This window comes from Protopterus annectens, chromosome 2.part0 (assembly GCF_019279795.1).
Source record: "Protopterus annectens isolate FY-2018-M chromosome 2.part0, PAN1.0, whole genome shotgun sequence".
Lineage (NCBI taxonomy): Eukaryota > Metazoa > Chordata > Ceratodontiformes > Protopteridae > Protopterus > Protopterus annectens.
In genome coordinates, this window is record NC_056728.1 from 1,125,322,751 (window position 1) to 1,125,349,497 (window position 26,747).

The following is a 26,747-nucleotide window of genomic DNA, read 5'->3' on the forward strand; positions in this document are numbered from 1 at the left end:
AGACAGATTAACACTCTTAAGAACGGTCAAAGATCCTTTAAAGGCGAAACAATCACATATACCTTCTCTGAGGGCACTTGTATGAGTGGGGTCGTGTTCATGGAAACTGTTGCTTGGCTAAATAAATAATTAATTGTTTGAATTGTTAAGTGACATCAGACCTGACAGCTGTCAATAAAATCTGTATTGGATTTAAAATATTCTGTAGACAATCTGAGTTCTGAAGCAGGAGCAAGTGTGATCTTAGTCTGATATTACAGTTAAAGGGCAGATTTTAGGGTTGGCATACCGTGTGCTTATATTTTCACATCTTTGCTTCATTTTTTTTATGTTTGACATTTTTGGCATTTGAAGATATAGTACATCATGCACAATTGTTTTGCAGTCATAGGTTCATAGGTTCATAGGTTCATACTAGGCTATCTGCCCTAGGGCATTTATAATCCTAGCCAGAGTGTGTTTGGCTTTCGCCACCCATTTTAAATGAATTTTGCTATGCCCTTTTTCGAGGTTAGTATACTGTGCCTCTGTCTAACAGTGACATAGAAGTGATACCCGGGGTAAAACTACGATCTCCCATCCACTCATCAAGATTCCTCTTGAAGAGAGTCAATGAGGGACTCTGCCTAACCTGGACTGGGATTTTATTCCAGAGTGAAGGGAGCCTCTGGGTTATGAATCTGTCCCTCCAGCATGTCCTATTTATTTCAGTGCTGAGGTTCAAGTCTCTCGAGCACGTAGCTCGATGGGATTTGGATTTTCTGAGGTGTAGCATGTCCAGTAATTCCGGGTTGGACATGGCTTTATACGTCAGGCACAGATCGCCTCTGAACAGGTGGTATGCCACTGAGTAGAGGTGGATTTTCTTTAACCGGGCAGCATATGGCATCTGTTTGAGCCCTTTGATCCTCTTGGTGAGGTACTTTTGGGGTCTTTTCAGTTGCTGCAGGTGTCTGGTAAGGTACATCCCAAAAGGGGCATTGTACTCAATTATGGGCCTGATGAGGGATGAGTAAAGAGGCACAATGACCTCCCCTGATCTAGATGTGAATCCCTTCATGATTAGGTGGGCTATATAAAATGTTTTTCTAACCGCTTTGGCCACGTGGTTTTCAAATGAGAGATTGCTATCAACTTGGGTCCCCAGGTCCCTAATTACTTCTTCCATACTTAATGGATTACCACCTATGTGGTAATTTGTGGGCACTTTGTTTTGCCAAAGGGATGACTATACACTTTTTGGCATTTAGCTTGAGGCCATGGCTCTGGCACCAGTTGTCTGTTTCTATGAGGCCCTTTTGTAGGATGCTTGTGTCGGCTGGAGAGTCGATTATGGTGCCTAGTTTGCAGTCATCTGCGAACTTGGTCAGCCACAGTCCTTCTGTGTTGGCCTGTACCTCCGAGAAATATATACCGAACAAGAGAGGTCCCAGGACTGAGCCTTGTGGGATGCCACTTGTAACTGGTTTGGAGCCAGACATGGCTCCAGCAATTCTAACCATGTGGGTTCTGTCCTTGAGCCAGTTTGCAACCCATCTAGTGACATAGGGGTTTATATTTAAGCTGGTGAGCTTATCTATAATGCCCGAGTGGGGTATTGTATCGAAGGCTTTTGCGAGGTCCAGGTAGGCTGTGTGGACCACCTTCCCCTCGTCAATGGCCTTGGTGACTGTTTCAAAGAAATTGACCAGGTTTAAGAGGCAGGATCTGCCCTTAACAAAGCCGAACTGGGTAGGATCCAGTGTCTGTATGTCCCCAATATCTTTATTTATGAGGTCCATGATGACCTTTTCCATAGCTTTGCAGACCAAGCTAGACAGGCTTATGGGGCGATAGTTTCCAGGATCCATTGAGGCACCACCTTTGTGGATATGGACCACTGTTGCTGTACGCCACTCATTGCCAAGGTGACCATTTTGGTCAGGACCTAAACCGGGACACTTAAGTTGCAACCTGCTTATAAAAAAAATAAATAAAAGGACATCATCTTCATCCCTATAATCCTCTCCTTAGTCATGCATCTCAGCATTCTGCTGTATGCCAGGATTGGTGCCAGCACATTTGACAAGATGAGTCCAAAAAAATTAATAAACTCAAGTTCTAGAGAACAGTGAAACTGTGCAGTTGTTGTGATAAGACAGTTTTGACTTGCCTGAAGGCTGTGCAGTCTAACAGGTACTTTATTTGTAACAGTGAGGGAGTTGGGATGCAGGACAGAGACTGTCCCCTAGTGCAAAATAACATTTGACATTGTGTGCTGTTATCCTTATTTTGCATGTCTACTGTTTTCCCACTTGGTGCTGCGGTAGCGTTGTCGCCTCACAATAAGACAGTGTCCGGTTCGATTCTCAGCTAGAGCGTCTTCTGCGTGGAGACATGCGTGAATGGGCGTACCTTCATTGAAGGTTGTGCGTTAGGGCTGGTAACTCGGCATGTAAAAATCAACTATCAATCATTTAGCGGACCGGAGTTCCGCTGTGGCGATCCCTAACTGGGAAAAGCCGAAAGACGCAACAACAACTGTTTTCCCACTCATGGAGTTACTGTTAATCCACATCCAGTTGATCTTTTATACCCCTCTCTCACTACACAAAATGGTTAAGCCTGAATATAAAATTTAGACATTTTCCCCTCCTTTCACCCTAGGGGAACTTCTAATATTTGAAGATATAGTACATCATGCACAATTGTTTTGCAGTCATAGGTTCTCAGCTAGAGCGTCTTCTGCGTGGAGACATGCGTGAATGGGCGTACCTTCATTGAAGGTTGTGCGTTGGGGCTGGTAACTCAGCATGTAAAAATCAACTACCAATCATTTAGCGGACCGGAGTTCCGCTGTGGCGATCCCTAACCGGGAAAAGCCGAAAGACGCAACAACAACTGTTTTCCCACTCATGGAGTTACTGTTAATCCACATCCAGTTGATCTTTTATACCCCTCTCTCACTACACAAAATGGTTAAGCCTGAATATAAAATTTAGACATTTTCCCCTCCTTTCACCCTAGGGGAACTTCTAATATACAAAATGCCTCCAAATTCAATACAAGGTGTATTGCCTTTGTGTTAGTTAACTCATTCAATTCAAAGGAGCTCAGGAAGTTTGCACTGTTAACTTCCACTGGGCGGAGCCTAAGCCTTTTTTTTTTTTTACTCAAATTATTTTTATTTTGATGAAATAACACAATAATTTAATACATTCATAACATTCAATAACTATTTACAATATTTACATTCAGCCTGACAAAAAGAATTCAGATAAAAACATTTGTAGTTAAATAATAAGTTAATATATAAACTATGATAGTTAGGAAGAGTTTGGTTTCATCTGTAGGGTATCAATCAAATTCAAAACTTTCCTCCACAGACTATTAAGCAATGGCTTAGGAAAAGTTCTTAACTCTTTAGTTCTTTTCTACATTAATTTGCATTTCTTCAGTGATGATAGGAATTCCTCCATTCTGGGTGCTACATTAGAGCTTCATCTTCTAGTTATACATTTTCTGGCTATTGCTAACATTATCCACAACAAATACAGGTCATCTTTCTTCATATTATTACTATTAACAACATTCAATAAAATTAAAGACTTTGTCAAAACAAATATATCAGTATAGATAGCTTGAAGAAATTTGTTAATCTCATTTCAATATGGTTTAATATTAGTACAGTCATAGAAACTAGGAGACCAATCAGCATTAGTGGACAGATGACATCTCCAACATAACTTGCTGTTTAAAGGGGTCATTTTTGAGAGTTTCTCAGGTGTCAGAAAGGATCTATGTAGAAATTTCCAATGAAAAATCCTCCAGAATTGTGAGTAAGAAGTTAGTTTAACTGAAAATAAAATGTTTGTTTTATCTTCCATTGATAATGATACTTGAAACCCTTTAGTTAGGTATTGCCAGTAAGAATCTTTGGGAGCTGTCTTATAGACAAAGTGTTATATAGATATGATAATTCATTCTTAACATTGATATTATTATATTTATTTATTTATTTTTTATTTATTTTACATTTGTTGACCGGGCTAGTCTATCTGGATATATGTCCATTTTCAGTAGAGGCCCGGGGAGAAAAGCTCCAGTGATTATTACATGGTTTAAGAAAGTGATACAATAGAAGTAATTACAAATATAAAGCTAACAGTAAACAAATAGTATTTTTTTTTCAGGAAATTGCAAATTACAATCTTAAAACCAAAAAATACATAAACTACAATTTACGTGATGTGCATGTCACAATATAGAATTCCAAAAATCCAGTTTATAATTTTTGGTACGGTTTTGAAGGATGAGTTGTGTATTATTCAGCACAGATCCTTAGTGTATGATGTGACACTCTGAAGAACCAACCAGTCATTAGTGGATAGGCCGTAGGCTGACAATATACTTTGTGTGTTCAAAGCTTGTAGGTTTTCAATACATTGCAACCAACAAAATAGGTTATTATTTTCCCATAAACCAAAAATCTCTCTATGTGTTTTGTCAGGGAAATCCCTTGTAATAGTAAATAGTATTAAAAATCTATGCCACAGTTTTATATCTAAATTTGTGTTAATGAGTTTTCTAAACACATCAAAAATATTGTTTATTAGTTAGTTTAGTTAATTTTGTTGTACTATACTGTAAATTTAAACTTAAATAGTGCAGTATCTTGTTATCTTTGTCAGTTACCAAAGCATTCTTTGATAAACAATTTTCATTCATTAGTATAATGGAGTGTAACTGTTTCCAGTTAGAAGAGTATCTAGGGTTTATCCAATTCATCACTATTTTAATCATAGATGCCTTTATATAAGTTTCAATCTCTGGGAATTTTAACCCCCCCCCCGTTCCCATTTTCTGATATGATGAGAATATGCCACTCTATTTCTTTTGGGGTACCATAGGAATTTCATCAGAGTTGAAGTGATTTCTTTAAGGATTTTCTTTCCTGGTGGAAGTATAAGGGCTTGTGCTATATATAATATTTTAGGTAACAAAACCATTTTTATCAGTTATAACCTATCATCAAATGTTATAAGCAAATTATTCCATTTGCTTATTAATGTCTTGATTAAGTCTATGGCTTTAGCATAGTTAAGGTTTCCTCTATATTCTTGCCTAGGACTATTCCTAAATAGTCTAGAGTTGAAACTTGGTTTCCAGTAATATGATTAACTGGAACCTGTATGTTCTTTTTTATTTAATAATAAATATTTTGATTTAGATTTGTTGAAGGAGAGTCTTAAGATTTTTTGGAAATTTGTTGTCACTATATCCACTTCACCTAACACTTCCTTAGAGTTGGGTAAGGTAAGTAAGACATTATCAGGAAATATCATTATTTTAGAAATATATTGGTCATATATATTTATACCTCTAATCTTTGGGTTATTACGTATTAAAATGGCAAGTATTTTTATGGCCAGACCAAACAGGATAGGGGACATGGGACATTGTCTAGTACCTCTAGTGATTTGGATTGCTTTGGAAGTGAAGGGACCTAATTTGACATATGCTGCATTATTTTCATAGATTTTCTTTATCATTGTTATAAAAAGGGGGGGGGTCAAATAACTGTAAGACTTTAAATAAATAACCCCAATTTAAGGAGTCAAAGGCCTTTTGAATATTTAGACCTATTATCAGTGCTTCATGGTTTCCTCTGTTGAGGAACTCTATCAGAGTTAATACTCTTTTAATATTATCCTGTGTATGCCTGTTATGTATGAAACCAGTTTGGTCTTCATTAATTATTTTAGATATGGATATTTTCAATCTATTGACTATAATTGACATAAATAGTTTATAATCATTATTCAACAAAGAAATTGGTCTATATGAGTTGCAATGATTAGGGTCCTTATTCTCTTTTAATATAGGGGAAATTAGAGAATATCTCCAAGAAGGAGGAATATTTGCTAATATTTGAACTTCAAGAAAGGTTTTATGTAGGAGAGAGATTATAGAAGAAGGGAACAATCTATACATTTCGATAATTAAGCCATCTATACCAGGTGCTTTATTAGACTTACTTCCTTTAATCCCATCTATAATTTCCTTTTGAGAAATAGTTTTTTGTAGATCTAACTTACGTTCCTCAGGAATTCTTGTTATGTTGGGAACTATATTATCTAACTTCTCACATTCATTTGCACTTATTTTATCTTTATGATGCTCTGCATAATAATTAAAAGCCTCCAGAATGGCCCCTATATCCCCAACTTTTTTCCTTTTCCCTTCATGAAAGATACTATCAATGTTATTAATTTTTCATTGTATCTTAACTTTCATAGATAGGTTATGAAGATGCTTAGGAGAGGTAGCATAAGAATTTAATTTCAAATTTTTCATAGCTAAATTAGTTTTATGGGATAATATTTCATTGTATTTCTTATTTGCTTCTTCTGTTTTCCTCTTATTATCTGCAGCAATTAAGTTTTTATTAGATTTAAGACATAATATTTGATTTTGGAGTTGTTGTAACTCTGAGTCCCATTCTTTAATTTTATTTTTGTACTGGCTAATGGTTTTACCATATAGATAGGGCTTAAGAGAATCCCAAACCATGATTGTGTTTGCTTCAGGTTTATAATTAATCTCTGAAAAAAGATGAAGTTCAGACGTTATCCAAGATTTAAAGTCTTTAATTTTTGTGATATAGGAAGGAATCCTTGAAGTAATAACTAATTGATTGAATTCCAAATGTATTGTTAACAGCAGGGAATTATGATCTGAAAAGGGACAAGGTTGTATTGAAAAATTCAAGATTTTAGAATAAAAATCTTGTGAGATATAAATTTTATCTATTCTAGTTTGGGTACCATGTCGGTTCCCTATTAGAACCTCAGAGGTCCACTTACCCGAATACATAAACGCTGACACATCTTCATCGAACCGCAAAAACATTGATTGTCCTGAAGCGCGAAATCTGAAATGTCGAATCGTCATGATTGGCCCTTCTGCGGTATAGCTCCATAAGGTAAGTGTGCAATAGTTATGGACCTTAGGGTGAGGGTGCGGGTTAAGGTAAGTGCATAGATGGTAATGTATGTGAGATTTAGTGTAGGGTTAGAAGTAGGTAAGTATATGTGTGTGGATTATTTCTTTTGTTTGGGTATAGCTTCTTAAGGTAAGTGTGCGATAGTTACGGACCTTAGGGTTAGGGTGCGGGTTAAGGTAAGTGCATACATGGTGGTATATGCAAGATTTAGGGTTTAGTTTAGGGTTAGAAGTAGAGTTTTGGTTAGTGTATGTATGTTGTTTATTTATTTTTTTTTGGGTAGGTAGTATGTAGCGGGCAGTGAGGTAGGACAACTATGACAGTTCGAGTTTTTGAATTTCGTGGTTTAGGGCATTCGGTGTATTAGCGGTTTGCGGAATATGTGTCGGTGTTTATGTATTCAGTGAATAGGACTTTTGCAGTTCCAATATAGACCCACCATGTCTATAATCCTGGTGTGAGAATAGTAAAGAATTTGGTCCCAAAGCATTAAAGGTATCTTTTAATTTAAACATTTCTGTCCATTTTTTAACTGTTTGGCTGAGGAGAGCGTAAGCCTTTTGACAGAATCAAATCAAGCAAATGTTCATATCTCTAGAACCATATGGGCAAACTCTTCAGCACAAACTATTTTTATAGTGGTAGTATTCTTTAGGTTCTAGGTCTTAAACCTGAATTTTATAAGTCACACTAAACACAGTAACTATTACATTTGTAATATTTTGTAAACAACGTCCAATATCTCAGTAACCATTCAAATTACATACATACTGTCAGCAGCATTTTATTCATCTAGCTGAGAGCTTTATTGTGAGGCTAAGGAATTCTGTCTATGTTACTTGGTTGTTGAGATATATAGAAAAATGTGAAAATTATACCTGTATAAATTAATATCATAAAAACAACAGTTAATATATATTTACCTGCACTAGACAGAGGTCAAATATTAATGCAGTTGAGTTTGCCATTGTGTAAGCTTTAAGATGAAATATTTTAAAACCTTGTACATAGCATGGTTTTGGAATTATTAATGCAAATATGAACAAGCGATATTTGACGTCTAGATGCATCAGCAGGAGTTAACTGCAGATGCACCTGAAGGCATCACTCAGATGTAATGAGTTAACTGAACTCAAGCATTCACATGCCTACCAGTTTTGCAAACAGTGGCACTTATCCATCCAATCTTAAAATCAGTAAACAGACTGGACTTACCCAGAAATATCAGTGATCAATTCCAAATACAAATGAAGTGAAACCACAGAAAATCACTCAAGACATAACTAAAGAGTTCCCCCTCCACACTTCTAACCACTGTCCTTGGCCTCTAATCAGCTCTTATCTGGCCTCTTAGTTTTCTAAGTACTTCAATCTGATTCCTACATCCTACTACCTTCCACTAAGGCACTGTATCAAAAGCCTTAATGTATATACTGCATCCACTAGACTTCCCAATTAGTTTTATAACTGTGCCACTAGTTAGTAATACATAATGTTACTTTTTATTAAAATGAAATACATTTACATTTAATAACACTTTGTTAAAAAAATATTAACACAGAAAAGTGCTATATAAAGAAAAAACATTGTTATAAAGGATGCTACAGCTATACTACAACAGATCTCCATTCATAACACATCTCAAAAGATCAACATAGCAAGACAAATGTGCTGCACATAAATCTGAAAATCTCTATAACTTCACAGCTGTGGACATTCCCAAATGTTAAGGTGACAGCTAAGCTTCTTACACTTTGAAAATCCCCACTTTGCAGATCCTGGAAGAGAACAATGCCTAACCGCTTTGCTCCCGTAATGGTAATGCGCCAGAAACTGAGCAGTTACATGGGAAATGTAGTTGCTTCACAAAGGCAGTCGTCATCTTTCAACAACTCCTGTTCCAATTTTTTTACACATGGTTGGGGTCTAAACCGGGACATTTCTGTGTCCCAAAGACAACGTTTGGGATTCTGGGACAGAGACTTCCAAACTGGGACTGTTCTGGAAAAACTGGGGCCGTTGGTCACCTTGGCCATTGCACATTAGTGTTGTGGAGATTGTTTGAAAGGTTTCAGATGATCACACCAGAGGCCTTTATACTTTTAAATGTCTTAATAGTATAATAGTTTTATCTTATGAAAGGAGTAAATGAAACATTTAAAGAACTATATGTGTTTAAGCTTCATCTCAGAGCCACAGAGGGATCACCTCTGTGGCTTTGCTCGACAGTGGCACAGGAAAATAATTTTCTTGGGTGGCAAAATCCATGGTATCTTTTTGACTGGGCTTATATAGGCCCCAGGGCTGATAGCCTAGTACCTACTTATGAACCTATGAGCTATAGTGTGTGTAAGGTAAACAATGATCTTTTATCTTTTATAGTTACATTATTCAGGACTTTTTTTATCTGCTGACTAAACTGTCAGATTTCATTAGCAGTTTCTTTATTGCAGGCAGAAGTTGCAGTTGAAAACAATAGTTCCTGGCCCAAATGAGGTTTCTGGAAAACATGTGGAAGGCATTATAAAGTCACTGGACCCTAATCTTGTCACTGTGTCTTTGGCAGCGGTACCTGTCAAGCAAGAATGTAAAAACTGTCCATCTGTAAGTACTTTTTATGTTGCTAAATTGAGTACAATAGTCACAAATTAGATTATACAGCAAAGACTGTCATTAGAGAAGTACAGTTAATGCTACATTCAGATCAGATACTAATACCCACACTAATGAACTGATTCTGTTTTGTATGTGTGTTATATATATGCTAATTCATTTTTATTCTCTGTGGAATACAAATGATTTTTGACATACCTGCAGTAAAACTTGTTTATTTCTTTACCATGACTTCTTTATGTGCATTTTATTGACTTAATATTTCTCCTTTATTCTAAATAACATTTTCATACTTTTGATTTCACACCTTCTGCTCCTTAGTGTTGATTGGAAAGGCAGCATATGTACACTGAAAAATGACAGAGGCAGTTATTAGTTATTATTCCACGAGAACCGAACATTTTTGGAGTTGACTGGGAGCAATAGGGGAAGTAAGGTGACCAATATACTTTTGAAGGAATATTTCCTAAAATGGTTTGTGAATCTCAACATGGAAAAACAAAAAGGACTGCATACTCTAACAAATATTTAAAAATTTCAATGGAGACCTCGTGGCACCTCTGACAACACATGAAATTGTAAAAGAATTAGTCCCGGTCAGGAGATTACACATTTTTTATTTTTATTTTACATTTGTTAACCGGGAAAGTCCAACTTGGAACAAGCGAATTTTCAGTGGAGGCCCAGGAAGAAATGCTCCAGACACATGTCTTTGTAACGTGGGAGGAAAACAGAGCACTCGGAGAAAACCCACATGAATGCAGGGAGGACATACAGACTCTGCACAGAAGGCACCCCAGCTGAGAATCAAACCAGAGATCCTCTTGGTGGGAGGCAACAATGCTACCACTGCACCACTGTGCCGTCCAGTCTCAAAACCAGCAGAGAAAGAAAGTGGCACTTCTGTTTCTAGAAGCATTCATGTATATCCAGTGTAGCATACAGGTATTTGTAGAGGTGGTCAGTAAAATCAGTTTACAATATAGATGGCATGGATGACCTTCCATTATCCAAAAGGTGTTTATTCAGACTGCCTTCTGGAAGAAATGTTTATCAAGTGACATGCAGCTCGCTGTGCTTCAGTCATCGACATACTTAAAGATGTATACACCTCATATACTACTCCCCTCTTTCTAGTTATAAAATATAATTATTTATATACATTTTATGAGTTTTCATGCATTATTTACTTTAATAATTTTAAAGCCATTTTCATTATACACTAAGAATATACCTGAAGTTTTGCATAAATACCTTAATTTGTTCACATTGAAAATATGTTTTAATAAAATAAATTTTAGCTTTTCATCATGATGATTCTTTTAAATTAACCATGCAAATATCTGGTTACTGCAATGGTCTTCCAAATCTGAAATATTTAACAACCATTCTCTCTCTTGGCATCCGTTTTTTTCTATTGGATTAGTCCCTGGTGCAACACAAGGTTACTATTGAGATACAACTTTGGGAATTGATGCTTATAACAATTTATTATCACAATTATTACAATTTCTGTTTTCCTGTCACACTATTACTGTGACAGTTAGGTTTATTCTTCTTTCTTGACTTTGACATACTGGCCTGGTACAGATGTTTGTTTTTTTTCCTATTCAGCTTTTCGACAGATGACAGTGAATATTAGTTTGGATATAAACTACTTTAGTTTGAGGCTGCAAACCTTCATATGGCTTTTTTATTATTACTCTGACAGTTTCCCGCAGTTTGAAATATAATAGTATTTCATAGCTGGTGACTTTTCTTCAGCATTCTTTTCTGTAAATTTTTGGGCATCAGTAGTGTAGCTGAAGTGGGAATTTGCTTTTTAGCCTTCTAGCTAATAACAGCTGAGATACTCAGAAAATAAGTCCTCACAATGGAGCATGCTGAGTCTAAATGTGAGGTAACAGTCTCATAGCATTTACTACTGATATTTTTCAAAAAATATTTTTACTCTTCGGATAGTTCTGTCCATGTGTCTATTAGACTATAGATAGTGTGGACTAAATGTTATTCTATCAGAATTCTCATTCAAGCACAAATCTTCTGAATTCATGGCATTCTTATTGCAGATCACAGTCAGATATGGCTGCAGCAGGATCCCTTTTCTCAAAAATGTAGACTTGCTTTTTGCTTACTTTTTTCTCCACTGTTTTGTAACCTTGGAGTTGGTCTATATAATTCTGTGAGGGGTAATGGGGTGGAGATGCAGGGGCTCCCACAAAAACAACATTATTGAGTTGTTTTCCATTCACCGAAATTACCTTTGATAATGTGACATGAATCCAAGTTAAACATGACACAGCTGTATACTACTTGCTCTATTTGAGTTACCTCTTGCTCTTTTTCTTTGCACTTTACATTTCCTCGATATGATTAATTTATCATCTTATGCATTTTATTCTCATTTGACTGGAAACTATTTTGTTAGCATTGAACATTAAGCCCTACATTTAACTTATTACTTCATTCAAATACAAATAAGACTGAATTTCTTTCCTTATTGATGATTTTTGCTCAGAACAGACTCTCATTGTAACATAATTCAGAACTGCATTTATATGTCAGTGTCAATACATCTATGAAATTATTTTATATTTTCTTCTGAGACTTTTTATTATAACATTGTTCAATGACTATTCTATTTGTTTATTTTTTTGTTCCTAACAACCCTGCATGCTTCTCTTATACATATATCCAATCAATATATTTGCAACATGAATTTCCTTAGGAAAGCTACACTTCAGTTTCAGATAATATTTATTCAAATTAAGCAGCATCTTTTGGAATCTCAGAAATGCCTTGTACAATGACTTTCTCAATATGCATTGCAAGGATTTATGGTCCGTTTCTACCAGAACACCTTACATATTCATATAATTTCTCAAATCCATACACTATTGCTCATAGTTTTGTTTTTAACACAGTATACTTTGATATATCTATAAATGATCTTTACCCATAGTCAACCAGCCTACTCTCTTGTTGTATCACCACTCCTATACTTGTGACTGGTATCTACTTGTAAAGCATCTCCCTTATTCACATCCTTGTATTTTAGTAGTCGTGTATCTGTAACTAGATTCAGTATTTCAGAACACTTTTCTTGTTTAAAGATCCATTGCCTTAACACCAACATCATTCAAAGAGGCCTAACTATCTCAGACTTGAGTCATTTGAAAATGTCAGACCCTTACAAACATGTTTTATAACTGTGAATGTGTAAATCCAAAAAAAAAAAAAAAAAAAAAAAACATATAAATGGTGTGTGCAGTACTTCATTTACTGCAAGGTACAGTGATGTCAGAGTTAGTATATACAAGTGGTAGGAGGTGAGGCAAGGTTTCCCATATCAGTAGTACTCATATCCAGAGATAAAAGACTTACAACACATTTTAAATGTCACTGTTTTACCTGGGTATCACATTTTTGGTACATCTTTTATCTTTTACATTTATGTCCTGTAGCCATATCAGATATATCTGGCATAAACTTTATAAAATACTTCATCATTCAAAGAAACCTCAGTAATGTTTGCTTGTCTTTTAGCTTTCCCATGTGCGCAACTGTTCTGACATTTCTGTAGGTTTCAGCTTTAGGAACATGTTGAATTACTGAAAGTCTTTGAATCAAATGACATTCATTTGAGGTGTAGTATGTGAAAACTATTTTGGCTGTCTTTGACTTTGCACTTTTCTCTACTGTTTTGCACATAGGAGTTGGCATATATAAGTTGTTGGAGTCTGAGGGTCTTACTTCACATATAAAGTGCATAGGGGCTTGATCTCCTGCTGCAAAAAAGACTTCTTTTGTTATCATAAAAAAATGTTCTTTGGCTATTTTCTTCCAACTGAACAGCTTTCAATTTAAAGTCCTTTGGTGGATTGGCATAAATCCTTAAGCTGCAGGTTATGACCCATGTATGTTAGACTTGCCAATCTCTTTTACATCTGCTCTTATTTTGAAATGATGCTGCCGTAATTTATTCACCAACTGTATCAGTCTCTCGTGATGCACATCTTAAGTCTGTCCTCACACACTAATAAAGAAGCAGTTGTATTCACAACACTGTACAAACCTTTAATTACCTCTACAACATCTCTTTGGAATACTGGTGGTGCTGAATGAATTTCAAGCAGAAGCCTATGAAATCTGTACTTTCTAATAAAGTATTTTGTGAACACAATTTGAAAATCTCTACATCTACCTTTATTTGCCAGAATTCCTGGTTTGCATCTTGTACTAAAATGAGAAATATTTGGCATTCTTGACACTAATTCTTAGTAAAGGAGTAATGATTTCTTCTAAACAATTTTTATTCAGAGCTTGCAGATCAATGGAAATACAAATCTTGCTTTGTCTTACAACAATTGTTTGTTAATGACACCTAAAATTTACATTCAAGTAATTTCCTGCTCTATATTCTATTCCAAAGTGCTACTATACCATTTATTTGATCATGTATAACTGGCATAGCTCCAAGCTTTATTAGCACATAGCATTGCCTGGTAGGTTTCCTAAGTGTGTAAATACAGTAGCATAGTCCTAAAGGATATCATTGCTATGGTACTACGCAGTTTTCAGCTGTGTCACTGCTGCCCTGCATAGGCACCACGCATAGTGTGAATATGTTTTACAGTTACTGACTGGTTACAAGCCAAGGAACTCAAAATATTAGAATTTAATTCCTTAAGTTCTATAAACTGAAAGTGGATATTGTTTTTTTTTTTTTTTTTATTATCTCAGTAGATTTTGGTTCATGGTGCCCTGAATGCATCATCAATGTGCATACTGCTCTGTTTTCAGGGCCTTTAACTTCCAATGCCTCAAAAGTAGCTTTAGACATAATATGGCAATCTACACCTTTGTCTTGTTTAAAGGCAATGGTTTCCTTACTAACACTCAGCATGGTTGCCAGCAAGTTGACCTTTACTCTTGTCTCTGTGCATTTTGTGCATGTTCAGACTTCACTGTTATCAACTCTTTTCACTTTAAAAGCACCAACAAACACCACCTTATTCTTATTTTTACTTTCATCAACAATCAAATTCATCTGAACAAAATTTTCTTTTATGTAAGTTTTTTGTAGCATATATTCTAAAAAATGATTACAGTTAGGATAATGTTTTTTCTCATGCTTACAGTCAAGCTAGCACATGAGATTTGATTTCAACATAGTATTTTCTTTGCATCTCATGACTCTTTTATTTCCATTACTATTATATTTCATTCTCATATGACTTGAGTTTTACATACTATTTTTTTACAATGCATTCTCACTTACTTCTCATTGCTGCTTTTTATTTGGCCTGTAAATTGCCTCAGTTAAGTATTTTAACTCAGTATTTGTAATTTCACATATTATACAAAGATCCACAACTTTTGAAGAGTTCAAGTTTGTTTCCATCAATAGTATGATCATTTTGTGATATAAACTATTATAACTTGATGAATCATGCAACTCACAATTGGATTTGTTCTTTAGCTCATTTCTATAACTATCAATTGTCCATGATGGACCTTGTACCCTTGCGAATAACAAATGGCAAACAAATGCCTTTTAGTGTCACAAATACTATTAAACTTACTATAAGTGTTCCTCTTTTTCTCTCTTCTTCTACTTCTTCAAAAAAGATAGGTAGACAGATTAGATAGATAGATAGATAGATAGATAGATAGATAGATAGATAGATAGATAGATAGATAGATACATAGATAGATACATAGATACATAGATACATAGATTAAAAGAATTAATGTTAAGGCTTCTTTTTAGCAAATAGAGAAATAGAGAAATGTAGCACTTTATACCTTTTAAGGCTTCTCTGCTATTCTACCCACAGTGTGAAACAAATTACATTTCTTTCTCAACAGTTTCCACTTATCAGCTAAATTTTCTGCACAAAGATAATACCTGGTGGATATAGATGGAGTATGTGCCACTTTAATATATACTTTTGTACCTCCATAGACAATTCTTTACTTTTACAAATATTTATGTATTTCTGGAACTATATATTTTCTTAGTTGTGACATTTTTTATTGTACTGATGTTTGCTAGGATTGTGAGCAAACAACACAGATGCTATGAATGATGTTTTACTTTCCTTTAGGTTTTTAGTCTGCCTACTAGAAGGAATCTGTACCACATGACATCCAGCTCCACGATGTTTACTAAGTAGCGTATTTAAAGCTATTCACACTATATGCTAAATGAGGTTTGCCATGTGATCTTCTCACTGTGAATGACTCAACTAAGTCCTATGAGAAGATCAAAGAAGACCCACTGAGGATGGCCACTTGGAAAGTGATGGAATTGAGTTCTGTCTGGAGGAGGAAGAGACAATATTGTGAAAGAACAGTATTTTTTTTTGGCTTGGTATACAAAACTAGGAGCTCAGTGCACTGCAAAGAAATAACCTGCTTAAACACAATACCTTTGATCCTCATTTTCACTGAGGAAGTAAATATTGAGTATTCATTACATCATACAAGTTAAGGAAGACAATGGAGAATGCTAGGAGTACAAGACAGAAATAGTTACCAGCTTACATAATCTCATAGCTTAGGAGGATAGTTGGGCCTGGAGAACCATTTGCTTACCCACAGTTTGAGTGGATATGCTTATCACTGCAGCTTCTTTAAGGAGTTTAGTTATAAGTTCCAGTTTTTAACATAAAACAAGGGGATGGAGTAGGTTACCACCACCAGGTTATTAGACTGGGTGGAAAACTAGAAAGTACCTATTATTAAAAAAATGCTACCTGTTAGGATCTGGGATCAAATATTGGTGATCGTCTATAAGTGGAGATAAAAGGGCAGTTCCACCTGTAATTTCTGTTGAGAGGTAGGAGGTGGGCATAATTACTGACAAGACAGGTAAGAAGGAAGGCAGGCTGTACTTATCACACCTGGAATAGATGTTTTTTTGGGAAATTTTCTAAATGCCAGGCTGGAGAGGATACATATATCATTACTAGGGTGGATGGAGGGGTGAAGGTACAACTTTCCCTCATGGTGAGGATTTGCGTCTGCCACACATTGTTGGTATGCATGCATGTATTTTAAGATCCTGAAAGATGTTAGCCCAGGGAAGCTGACTACAGATAACTCAGGAATTACTTCACCAAACATCCATGCATATCAGCGGGATGTGTAGATTATAGGTATGCACCTTAGTACCTTGTGTACTCTTACTGCAATGGTAGTTAGGATGGTGAGATGAAGGCCAGAGACTTGCAAGATTCTATATTATACTATAGTTCCTTTCTCAAGACTGGAGTACAAGAAAACTGTTCTGCAGATTTATATATGGGATATTAAAAGCAGCCCCACTGCAGACAAATCAGAGTCACCTGCACAATGAAAGTTCTGAATGTTCACAGTGTTGTCACACCTAATGATATATCTGAATAATGCCTTGCACTTCGGAGTCTTTGAAATAATAGTTTTCTCCATGAAACCCCTTACTCTTAATACAAACATGCAGTAAAATGCCTGCCTAAGTCTAATGGGTTCATAAAGCCCTATGTCTGTTGTTATGCATGTGTTGTAACAATCTTCCTCTTTTCTGTTTCCTGTTATCCATTTTATTCTTATAACCAGTCTATATACATACCTACGGTTTTTAAAATATAATAAAATAAAATAAAATAAAATAGAAAGCTGACTCTCGAGACTATCATAAAGAGCAAAGACTAGTTATCCATATCTTCTGATTTTTTTCAAACTTGCCTACAGCATCAATAGGTTAAGGGTGAATTACCTGGATGTGACTATACATGCAGTAGAAGAAACTTAGCAGTTTAAATCAACAGTATATATATGTGTGTGTGTGTGTGCGCGCGTGTGTGTGTGTATATATATATATATATATATATATATATATATATATATAGGAAGGACACATTTTCCAATTCATACTTGTTTCACACCAGTGCACAATCGTATAAACAGAAGAGGGGTATCCTTAAGGGTTAGTTTATTAGAGCTTCCAGGATGACTTTGGAGGATAAGGATTGTAACCAGGAATGGTTGAAGTTAAAGGATGTTTAGTGATAGAAGATACCAGGTTAAACTAGCAGAGGAAGTTATGAATGAAGTTAAAGAGGCTAGAAATGATAGATACTATCCTGTTTTGGGGAAGAAATTTGTAGAGTCCAAATCAGTAAACAAGGAGCCAGTTGGCTGAGATGTGTCAGGCTAAAGGAATGGTGCATGCCAACCTGACTAAAGCAGACACGATTGCAGCTCTAGTCACAGCTGCATCACAGAATAGCAACCAGGAGGACAGTCAGACTGGCCTTGGAGATATACAACTCTCAGAAAATGGACAACCTTTCCACAGAGGACTTAAAAATCTGCCTGGAATTAAAGAGACTTGAGCTGGAGGCCAAAGCGTCTGGAAATAGAAGCAGCAGACAGACTGAGATGTCTAGAGGCTGAGGAAAATGAGAAACTGTGACAGCTGGAGGCTGAGGAGAATGAGAGGCAGAGGCAACATGAAAAGGAGATGCTGACTCTTTGCCAGAGTCATGGAGGTAATGGGGAAGGGAGTAACCGAACCCCAGAAGCAGCAAAGGTCAGTAAATTTCTTCCACAATTTACAGACGGGGATAATTTTGATAGTTTCATTCATATGTTTGAAAGGGTATGTAAACAGTATAATGTTGACCAAGGGCTCTGGGTATGGTTCCTGACCCCCTTACTCCATGGTAAAGCTGTAACTGCTATTTCTAAATTGTCTGATACTGATTGTTTAAATTAAAATGTTGTAAAGAACTGTCTTTTGGAAAGCTTAAATCTAACACCTGAAGCTTATAGAAAAAAAAGTTTTGTGAGCATAGATGCAAGGCAGATGAAAGTGTGTGTGAATATATTGCTGAACTGAGCACTTATTTTCATAGTTGCGTAAGTTGATGTCAGGTCACCACTTTTAAAGGGCTGGCAGATCTTTTGTTGAGGGAGCAAGCCCATAGCACTTTGCCTGAGGACATGAGAATCTGGTTAGCTAATAGACAATGCACTAAAGCAGATGAGTTGGGGAAGAAGGGAGACCTATACCTAGCAAGTAGGGCACCTCTGCACAGGAAAGGGACACCCAGTGCTGCTCATGGGTCTAAGGGAACCCATGGTGGGCAACCCAGACTGCCCAACAGAGTCTGCCAGTAGCAGGAGAAGCCACTAGTCCAGGTACATGTCCAGAACTAAGGGTTAAATGTTTTAAATGCAACCAGTGGGGCCATGTAGCATATATTTGTCCATGGTGGCAAGCTGAGGAACAAAAGGTGGGAGGGCCAGTAAGTGGGAATGACAAAATGCCAGCAGTAAGTTGTCTTGAGACAACAAGAGCACCAGACTACCACAAGAGGTTATATCCTATCTTAGTAGATGGAAAAGAGGCCACTGCTAAGAGAGACCCAGCCTCTGACCTAACCATTGTGAGGCCTGCAGTGGTTAATGAGGAGCACTACATGCTTGGGCAGTCTATTCCAGTCAGAGCTTTAGGAGGGACCCCATTCCAAATAACTTTAGCTAGGGTTCACATTGACCGGGAGGGCGGAAAAGGAAGCAAGCAAGTAGGTGTGTTTGAGGATATCCCTGCAGATGTTCTGATAAGGAATGATTTTGATAATGCAGTACCATGTGTGCATGCAGTTACAAGCAGTCAGGCTTGGAGACAAGCATGTGGTTCTGGTAGCCTGGGGGAGATCTAGACAGACCGCACACTTGCAGCCATGACTGGTGAGGTTGTTACTTCAGAAAGGGAGCTACCCTGTAACTGAAGGTGAGCCACAGCTGCTTGTGGGTACTGATGTTCCCTTGGAGTGACTGCAAGGGCAGATGTGAGTAGTAGCACTCAGGCTAACAGTGAGGCACTGCTGTCAGAGAATACCAGACTTCCTGTGGTAGGGGAGCTGGGAAGGGTTACAAAAAGAGTTGAGAGAGGCTCACCTCTCAGATCCTACAGTACAAGGCCTGTGGGAGGTAGCTAGTGAGGCACCTGATTCTCAAGGGAAAGGGGGAATCTGTATAGTGGGACAAAGGGTTACTGTATAGAGAGTGGACCTCTGAGGGAGGGCTAGAGGGTGAGAGAGTACAGCAGTTAATAGTGCCCAGAGTCTACCATCTGGCACTTTTAGCCATAGCCCATGATATTCCCTTTGCAGGTCATATGGGCATAAAGTGTACAAAGAGACATAGACATATTATGTAGAACTTTTTTGTCCTGGGATTTCCAGAGAGGTAACAGGGTACTGCAGGACCTGTGAGCAGTGCCAAAAGGTAGGCAAGGCAGGAGACAAGGTGAGAGCTCATTTGATGACTTTGCCTGTGATTGAGGAGCCATTTCAGAGGGTAGCTATGGATATTGTGGGGCCTCTGAGTACCCCAAGTTCCACAGGGAAAAATTATATCCTAGTGGTAGTAGATTATGCTACCAGATACTCTGAGGCAGTGACTCTGTCCTCCATTCAAGCAGAAAAGGTGGAAAATGCTTTATTATAGATTTTCAGCAGGGTAGGCTTTCCAAAAGAAATACTGACAGAGATGCCAATTTTATGTCAGACCTGCTGGTGTGTCTGTGGAAGCACTGTGGGGTGAAGCACCTAAAGACCATCCCCTACCATCCCCAGACTAATGGCCTTGTGGAGATGCTAAACTCTACACTGAAGTCCATATTACGGGCCTGTGCAGACAAGTTCAGGAGGGAATGGGGCAAATATTTGCCCCATCTGTTGTTTGCTTACAGAAAGGTTCCCCAAGAATCCATAGGTTTTTCACCCTTTGAGTTGCTGTATGGGCATAGAGCAAGGGGACCTCTAGATTTGATTTGAGATGAATAGAAGGGTGAGTGTGAATCCCATAAGGAGTCTGTTGTGGCATATGTCCTAAACCTCAGGACAAGGCTCAGGGAACTCATGGCCGTGGCCCAGGAGAACCTGGCAGAAGCCCAAGAGCAGAAAAAGGTCCGGTATGACAGGAATGCTTAACCTAAAGAGTATGTTGTAGGCTAGCAGGTAATGGTTGTCATTCCTGTCAGACACAACAACCTGCAGTCAGCTTGGGAGGGACCCTCCAAAGTGGTAAGGAAGGTCAGTGATGTTAACTACATGGTAGAACTGCTAGGCAGGAGGCAGGGGTAGAAACTGTACCATGTTAACACGATGAAACCTTACCAGGATAGGGAGGCCCTTGAGCTGAATATTTGCAGTGGATGGCAGGAGGAGTCTGAGGATGATCTGGTGACTGATCTCCTCAGTGAGGCTCAGACTGACACCTCAGTGGAAGGGGTAGCAATGTCCCAGAAACTATCCCCTACCCAGGTTTGAGAAATCCAAGCGGTGTTACAGGAGTTTGCGGACATGTTCACTGGGAAACCAGGGTGCACCCACCTGGTGTAGCACCATGTGGATAAAGGGCCCCAAAGGCCTATTAGGCAGGCCCCTTATAGGGTGCCTGAGAGAGTCAAACAGACTCTGAGGGAGGAGATACAGGAAATGTTGGAACTAGGGGTAATTCAAATGTCCAACAGTCCCTGGGCCTCCCCAGGATGTCAGCACCAGGTTCTGTGTGGACTACAGGAAATTAAATAGGACACAGAGTCAGATGTTTACCCCATGCCTAGAGCAGCTGGGTGGGGCTAAGTATCTTACCACCATTGATCTTACCAAGGGTTACTGGCAGGTGTCCTTGACTGCCAGTGCTAGGCAGAGGTTAGCCTTTGTGAATTCTTTTGGCTTGTATGAGTTCACAAAGATGCCCTTTGGGATGAAAAATGCCCCAGCAACTTCCCAGAGGCTGGTAGATTGTATCCTAGCAGGAGCAGGAGATTTTGCCCTTGCTTACGTAGATGAAATTGCTGTCTACAGCCATTCCTGGTAAGACCACCTTCAGAAAGCCAGGGAGGTGCTGGGCAGACTACAGTGGGCAGGGTTGACCATTAAGCCCAGCAAATGTCAGGTGGATATTGCAGACGTCTCCTGCCTGGGACATAGATTGGGGAGTGGTAAGATCAGGCCAGAACCTGCCAAAGTGGAAGCCATTCAGACATGGTCTGTCCCTGTTACCAAAAAGCAGGTGATGGAATTCTTAGGGACAACAGGGTACTACAGATAGTTTGCCCCATTTATAGTACCATAGCTGCTCCCCTCACAAACCTGACAAGGAAAAACAGGCCAGATAAGGTAGTGTGGACCCCAGCATGTGAGCAGGCATTACAGAAGCTTAAAGGAGCTTTGGGAGGCTCTGTGTTAGCCAGTCCAGATTACAGCAAATAATTTGTTGTGCAGGTGGATGCTTCAAACCATGGGGTGGGGGCTGTACTTAGCCAGGTTTCCTCAGAGGGAAAAGAGCACCCAGTGGTTTATCTCAGTTGTAGGCTCCAAACCAAGGAGGAATGCTGTGCAGCTGTAGAAAAGGAAAGTCTAGCCATAGTGTGGGCACTGCAGAAACTTCAGCCTTATCTGTATGGAAGGAAATTCACTGTAGTTACAGATCACAATCCCTTAACATGACTACATCAAGCCAGCCAGCAAAATGCCAAGTTACTAAGGTGGAGCCTAGGGACGCAAGCATATGATATGACAGTGCAGCACCTCAGTGGGTTTAGCAATGCAACGCAAATGGGCTGTCAAGACAGGGAATGGGGTAAGGTATTGAGAAAAATATATCAAACCTCTAAATCGACAAAGGAACCAACAGCAGCAAAAACAAGTAGAGAATCAAAAAAGCACAATTGTTCCAACACAGCACACCTTTAACAACAACAAACCAGGGTAAGCGCTTTCACGGATGTCCTCCGCTTCATCAGACCATACAATAGTAAAACAACATGATGGTACAACTATTTAAATACTAAATAGCCAATGAAAATAGTGTAGGCTAACAAGCAAATGTAAACCATTCATATCATATTAATAAGCAATTTACATATAAAAACATATAAAAAGTAAAATTTATTATTACAATATTATAAAAGTAATGATGCATAAAATCTTAAAAACTGTTATAAATAAACTCCATGTGTCACATAAATAAAGTGACTAAAATAAACATGTTATAATAACTAATCCAGGACTTGTTCTTAAGTATCTATATATAAAATATATATGTAAAAAATTTTCCTTTAGAAAAAGAATGCACTGAAATGGATTATACGCTTTCAGGCTGATAAGCCCCCAGGCCTGAATAGTAAAGTTTCGCTGAAACCATTTCTTTAAGCTAGAGCTCTTAAACATTGATTTATTCTAAAGGCTAATTTTTGTGTGTGTGTGTGTGTGTGTGTGTGTGTGTGTGTGTGTGTGTGTGTGTGTGTGTGTGTGTGTGTGTGTGTCTGTATATATATATATATATATATATATATATATATATATATATATATATACATATCAAAAAATAGGGTCCAACACTGTTACAATAGTCTATATAACTATAATAGACTTAAATAGAAATAACAAGCCACTCCGTAGGAAAATATATTATTTATCTTTCCATGCAAAATGCAGTCTTCACCATATAGTGGTTGCGAGCAATCAAACAACACGGACATGGATGTTTTATTAAATAGGATTATAGCATTTCTAAGTTAATTTTAGCTTCTTGTATTTTAGCTCTTATATTTTAATATAGTATTTATAAGAAAGTACAACATATTAGCAAATATTTTTGCTTTACTGATTTTATTAGAAATGAATACTCACATTTTAACTTTTTTGTGATATATATGATTGACAGTAAGTTATGGTAATTTATTAGTATGACCACCAGAGGGCAGCATAATATCATTCTCTCAGTTTAAGTTTTTATTAATAATTTTTCAACCTATATTTATTTTTATTCTGATGGTAATTATATGACAATTATTTATTCTGTCTGGAATTGCTTCAGAGTTTAGCATTTGTGGTATTGTACTTTGATATTTTTGTAAAATGTCCAGTAAAGTAGGGGTGCTTTTAGAACATCTTTTATTGTTATTTGCATATTTAATAGATTACCTTTTCTGTTATGTAAAGTGGGCTTTAAGTGGTAATATAAATTAGGAAGGAATGTCTGATGAAGTCCTATGGTTAAGGACAAAAAAACCCTGCGAAAAAGGTAAGTTTTATTCTTCCTTTTACTCGTTCCAATAAAATTTATTTCAGTGAATCCTTGGCCGGTTCGTATTTTATTATATCCTGTTCCTCTACACTGCCAATTGTATTGGTTTTATTTGCTCGGCATATTTTTTGTGCTTTTAGCACTACTTTCCACCTCTGATAGTCATTGTTTATATAAAGGATATTACAAGCAGCCCCACTGCAGACAATTCAGAGTCACCTGCGCAATAAAACAGTTCTGAATGTACACAGTGTTGTCACACGTAATGATATATCTGAATAATGTCTTGCACTTTGGGGTCTTTGAAATAGTTTTCTCCGTGAAACCCCTTACTCTTAATACAAACACACAGTAAGAAGCCTGCCTAGGTCTAGTGTGTTCATAAAGCCCTATGTCTGTTGTTATGCATGTGTTGTAACAATCTTCCTCTTTTCTGTTTCCTGTTATCCATTTTATTCTTAAAAGCAGTCTGTACACACACCTATGGTTTTTAAAATAAAATAAAATAGAAAGCTGACTCTTGAGACTATCACAAAGTGCTAAGATTCGTTATCCATATCTTAACTGTCACTTTATTTTATTTGTTAACCAGCTACGCCCACTGGTCCCAAGTGTGCCTTTCAGGGGTGACTGGGGAACCCCGTGAATTTCTCAAACTAATACAGTAGCTGCTGGAATCAAACCCTGGAGTACGTGAAGCAGTATATTAACAGCTCATTGCCTTAATCCTCTGTATTAATTGTTATACAGCAATGTCCTGTACAAAATAAGACATTGTACTTGTTCATATTTGTTTATTTATTCCTTATTAATGGGGTAAAATCTGTAAATGTTCAATTTCAAAGCACCCTGTGAGTTTGGTCTGGTTGAGGGAACTTGCTAAGGCTTACACAGTATGTAAGTGAAGGCTTGTGAATGTGACGCAGAACTGCCAAACAAAGGGAATTTACTGTTCCCTACTCATTACCTTTGTCAATTGATGTGTAGTAGGTTGCCAGTTGTTGCCTACTGCTGAATATGTGTTGTATAATCTGTTTCCTTGTAATGTGCCCTTTTCATCTTCATTTCCTTAGTACATTTGTAAAGGATATTCTGGCCTGAATGTTTTAGCAAAGGCTTGTGCATACAGTATAGTGTAAAGAATCATAAAAAAGATTTAAATATCAGATTAAATGAGATGGTGAAAAGGGTGGGTCGGAGGAAGTTGGGGAGTGTGTCTAGGAACTTCTGGATCTAACCTGTTATACAAATTAGAAGCACAGGCCCTCATCAAAGTGTAGGAACAAAACACTAAAGCAGTGTGCATTTCAAGTAGGACTCAAACTCAACTGTTGCTGATTGCCCTTATGTTTTTTTTCTAAAATTTAAGCTACTGATGTAGCTGCAAACTAGCCTACATCTGGAATCTTTATCCACACATCCGTTTAATATTATTGAGTAACATCCAAGTCCTACAGCAACCCTTTCTATCATATCACTTACTCACACACACACCTCTGCAGACAATTTAGAGCCACCAGTCCACCTACTGAATGTGTATTGGAGGAAAGGAGAATAACTGGTGAAAACCCACACAAAAATAGAGAAGGCACGCAGACCCAGCGCAAAAGAAATTCCACCTGAGAACCATACTAGAAAGTCTCTTACAGCAAGGCTGCAGAGTGACAGTGCTACTCTCTGTACTAATCCTTCTCTCACATACACATGCACACACATATATATATATATATATATATATATATATATGTCTGGCTTTGTCCAGAATTCTTGCACTAAGAGGTTGAGATGTAAGTGTAGTATGTATGTTGAAACTGTGGTATCGAAAAATGAAAATACATAGGTCATTAGAAAGAATCATGCTTTTGGAGCTGAAAATACAAACAGATTTTTAAGTTTCTGAGAAAAGCAGATGCAGATGTGAAAACACACAAAGAGCAGTGGTCACTTTCCAAGACGGCTACACACTGATCAACAGCTCTTTTCCAGTGCGAAAAAAGAAACTGAAAAAAAAAAGGCCAGAAACTTTATCACTTCTAGAAAATTCAGTTACTGGCTAGTAAGTACACTGCCTGGATGTGAGCAAAGAATAAACTAAGCAAGCCTGAAAGAAGCTCACTAGAAAAGGTGAAGAGAAAACAGTGGCTCGAAAGAATCCTGCAGCTGTTCAGCAAAAAGCAGTGCAAGTTCCAGCTTTGGTGTAAGAAATGGCTTCCAAGTAATCTAGACTAGAGGAAAAAATAAGTCAAATGTGCTCAGAGCTGATAAATATAAATGAATACTGAAGGAGTACATCAACACAAACAATAAAGTCTGGAAACAATGGAAAAAAACTTTAAACAGATAATCAGATGAGCTGATAAAACTGCAAAAATCAGAGGCTGAAATGAAGAAAAGGCTGGCTGAGTATAAAACAGTAAGCTAAAAATAGCTCACGTAGTGTTCCACCAGGAAAGATTGTCTTCAAATACAGCCCCAAAGTCAAACGTAATGATAATTTGACCAGCCAGTCCACTGAGTTAAAACTGAAATTTTTGTGTACCATGTAATGATAAAGGATGAAGGTGCTTAACCATAGTTTTATGCACAATTTTTGTACACAGTAAATTTGGTTTTAACTCAATGGACTGGTTGGTCGTATTCCACAGCAGGAACTGTTAGTTGAAAGAGCACACTGTGTGTATGCTCCAAATTGAGCCATGAGATAGAACCCAAGACATGTAATAGATAAGATGGAAAACTACCAGCAGCAAGATTTAATCTTGACAAAACTGTGGAAAAAGAGCAAATTATTAAAAGTTGGAGACAGTAGAGTGTTTGTGGAAAATTATTTTTCATTGTACAGCAAGCAGACGTGAAATAAATTTATTCCAGTAATCAGGGAATGTCAAGAGGCAGATGTGATATTCAAGCTGCTGCAGCTGGCTTTCTTCAGAATTTATTTTCCTGGAGGACAAAAGTAATTTTTGATGCAGAACAGGCTATGGAAGAAATACAGAAGTTTGTTCAATAAAAAATGAGCCATCAAGCAGAAGGGGACTCTGCTTTTAATTCTTCT

At 37.4% G+C, this 26,747-nt stretch overlaps 1 protein-coding gene across 1 annotated transcript in view; it reads left to right on the forward strand.

Moving 5' to 3' along the window:
* Positions 1 to 26,747, forward strand: part of LOC122793370 (microsomal triglyceride transfer protein) — a 704,416-nt gene that overhangs the window by 251,112 nt on the left and 426,557 nt on the right. Inside the window, exon 7 of the mRNA XM_044061320.1 lies at positions 9,439 to 9,589. Coding sequence (XP_043917255.1) covers positions 9,439 to 9,589 — 151 coding nt within the window. The remainder of the gene's footprint in view (positions 1 to 9,438; positions 9,590 to 26,747) is intronic.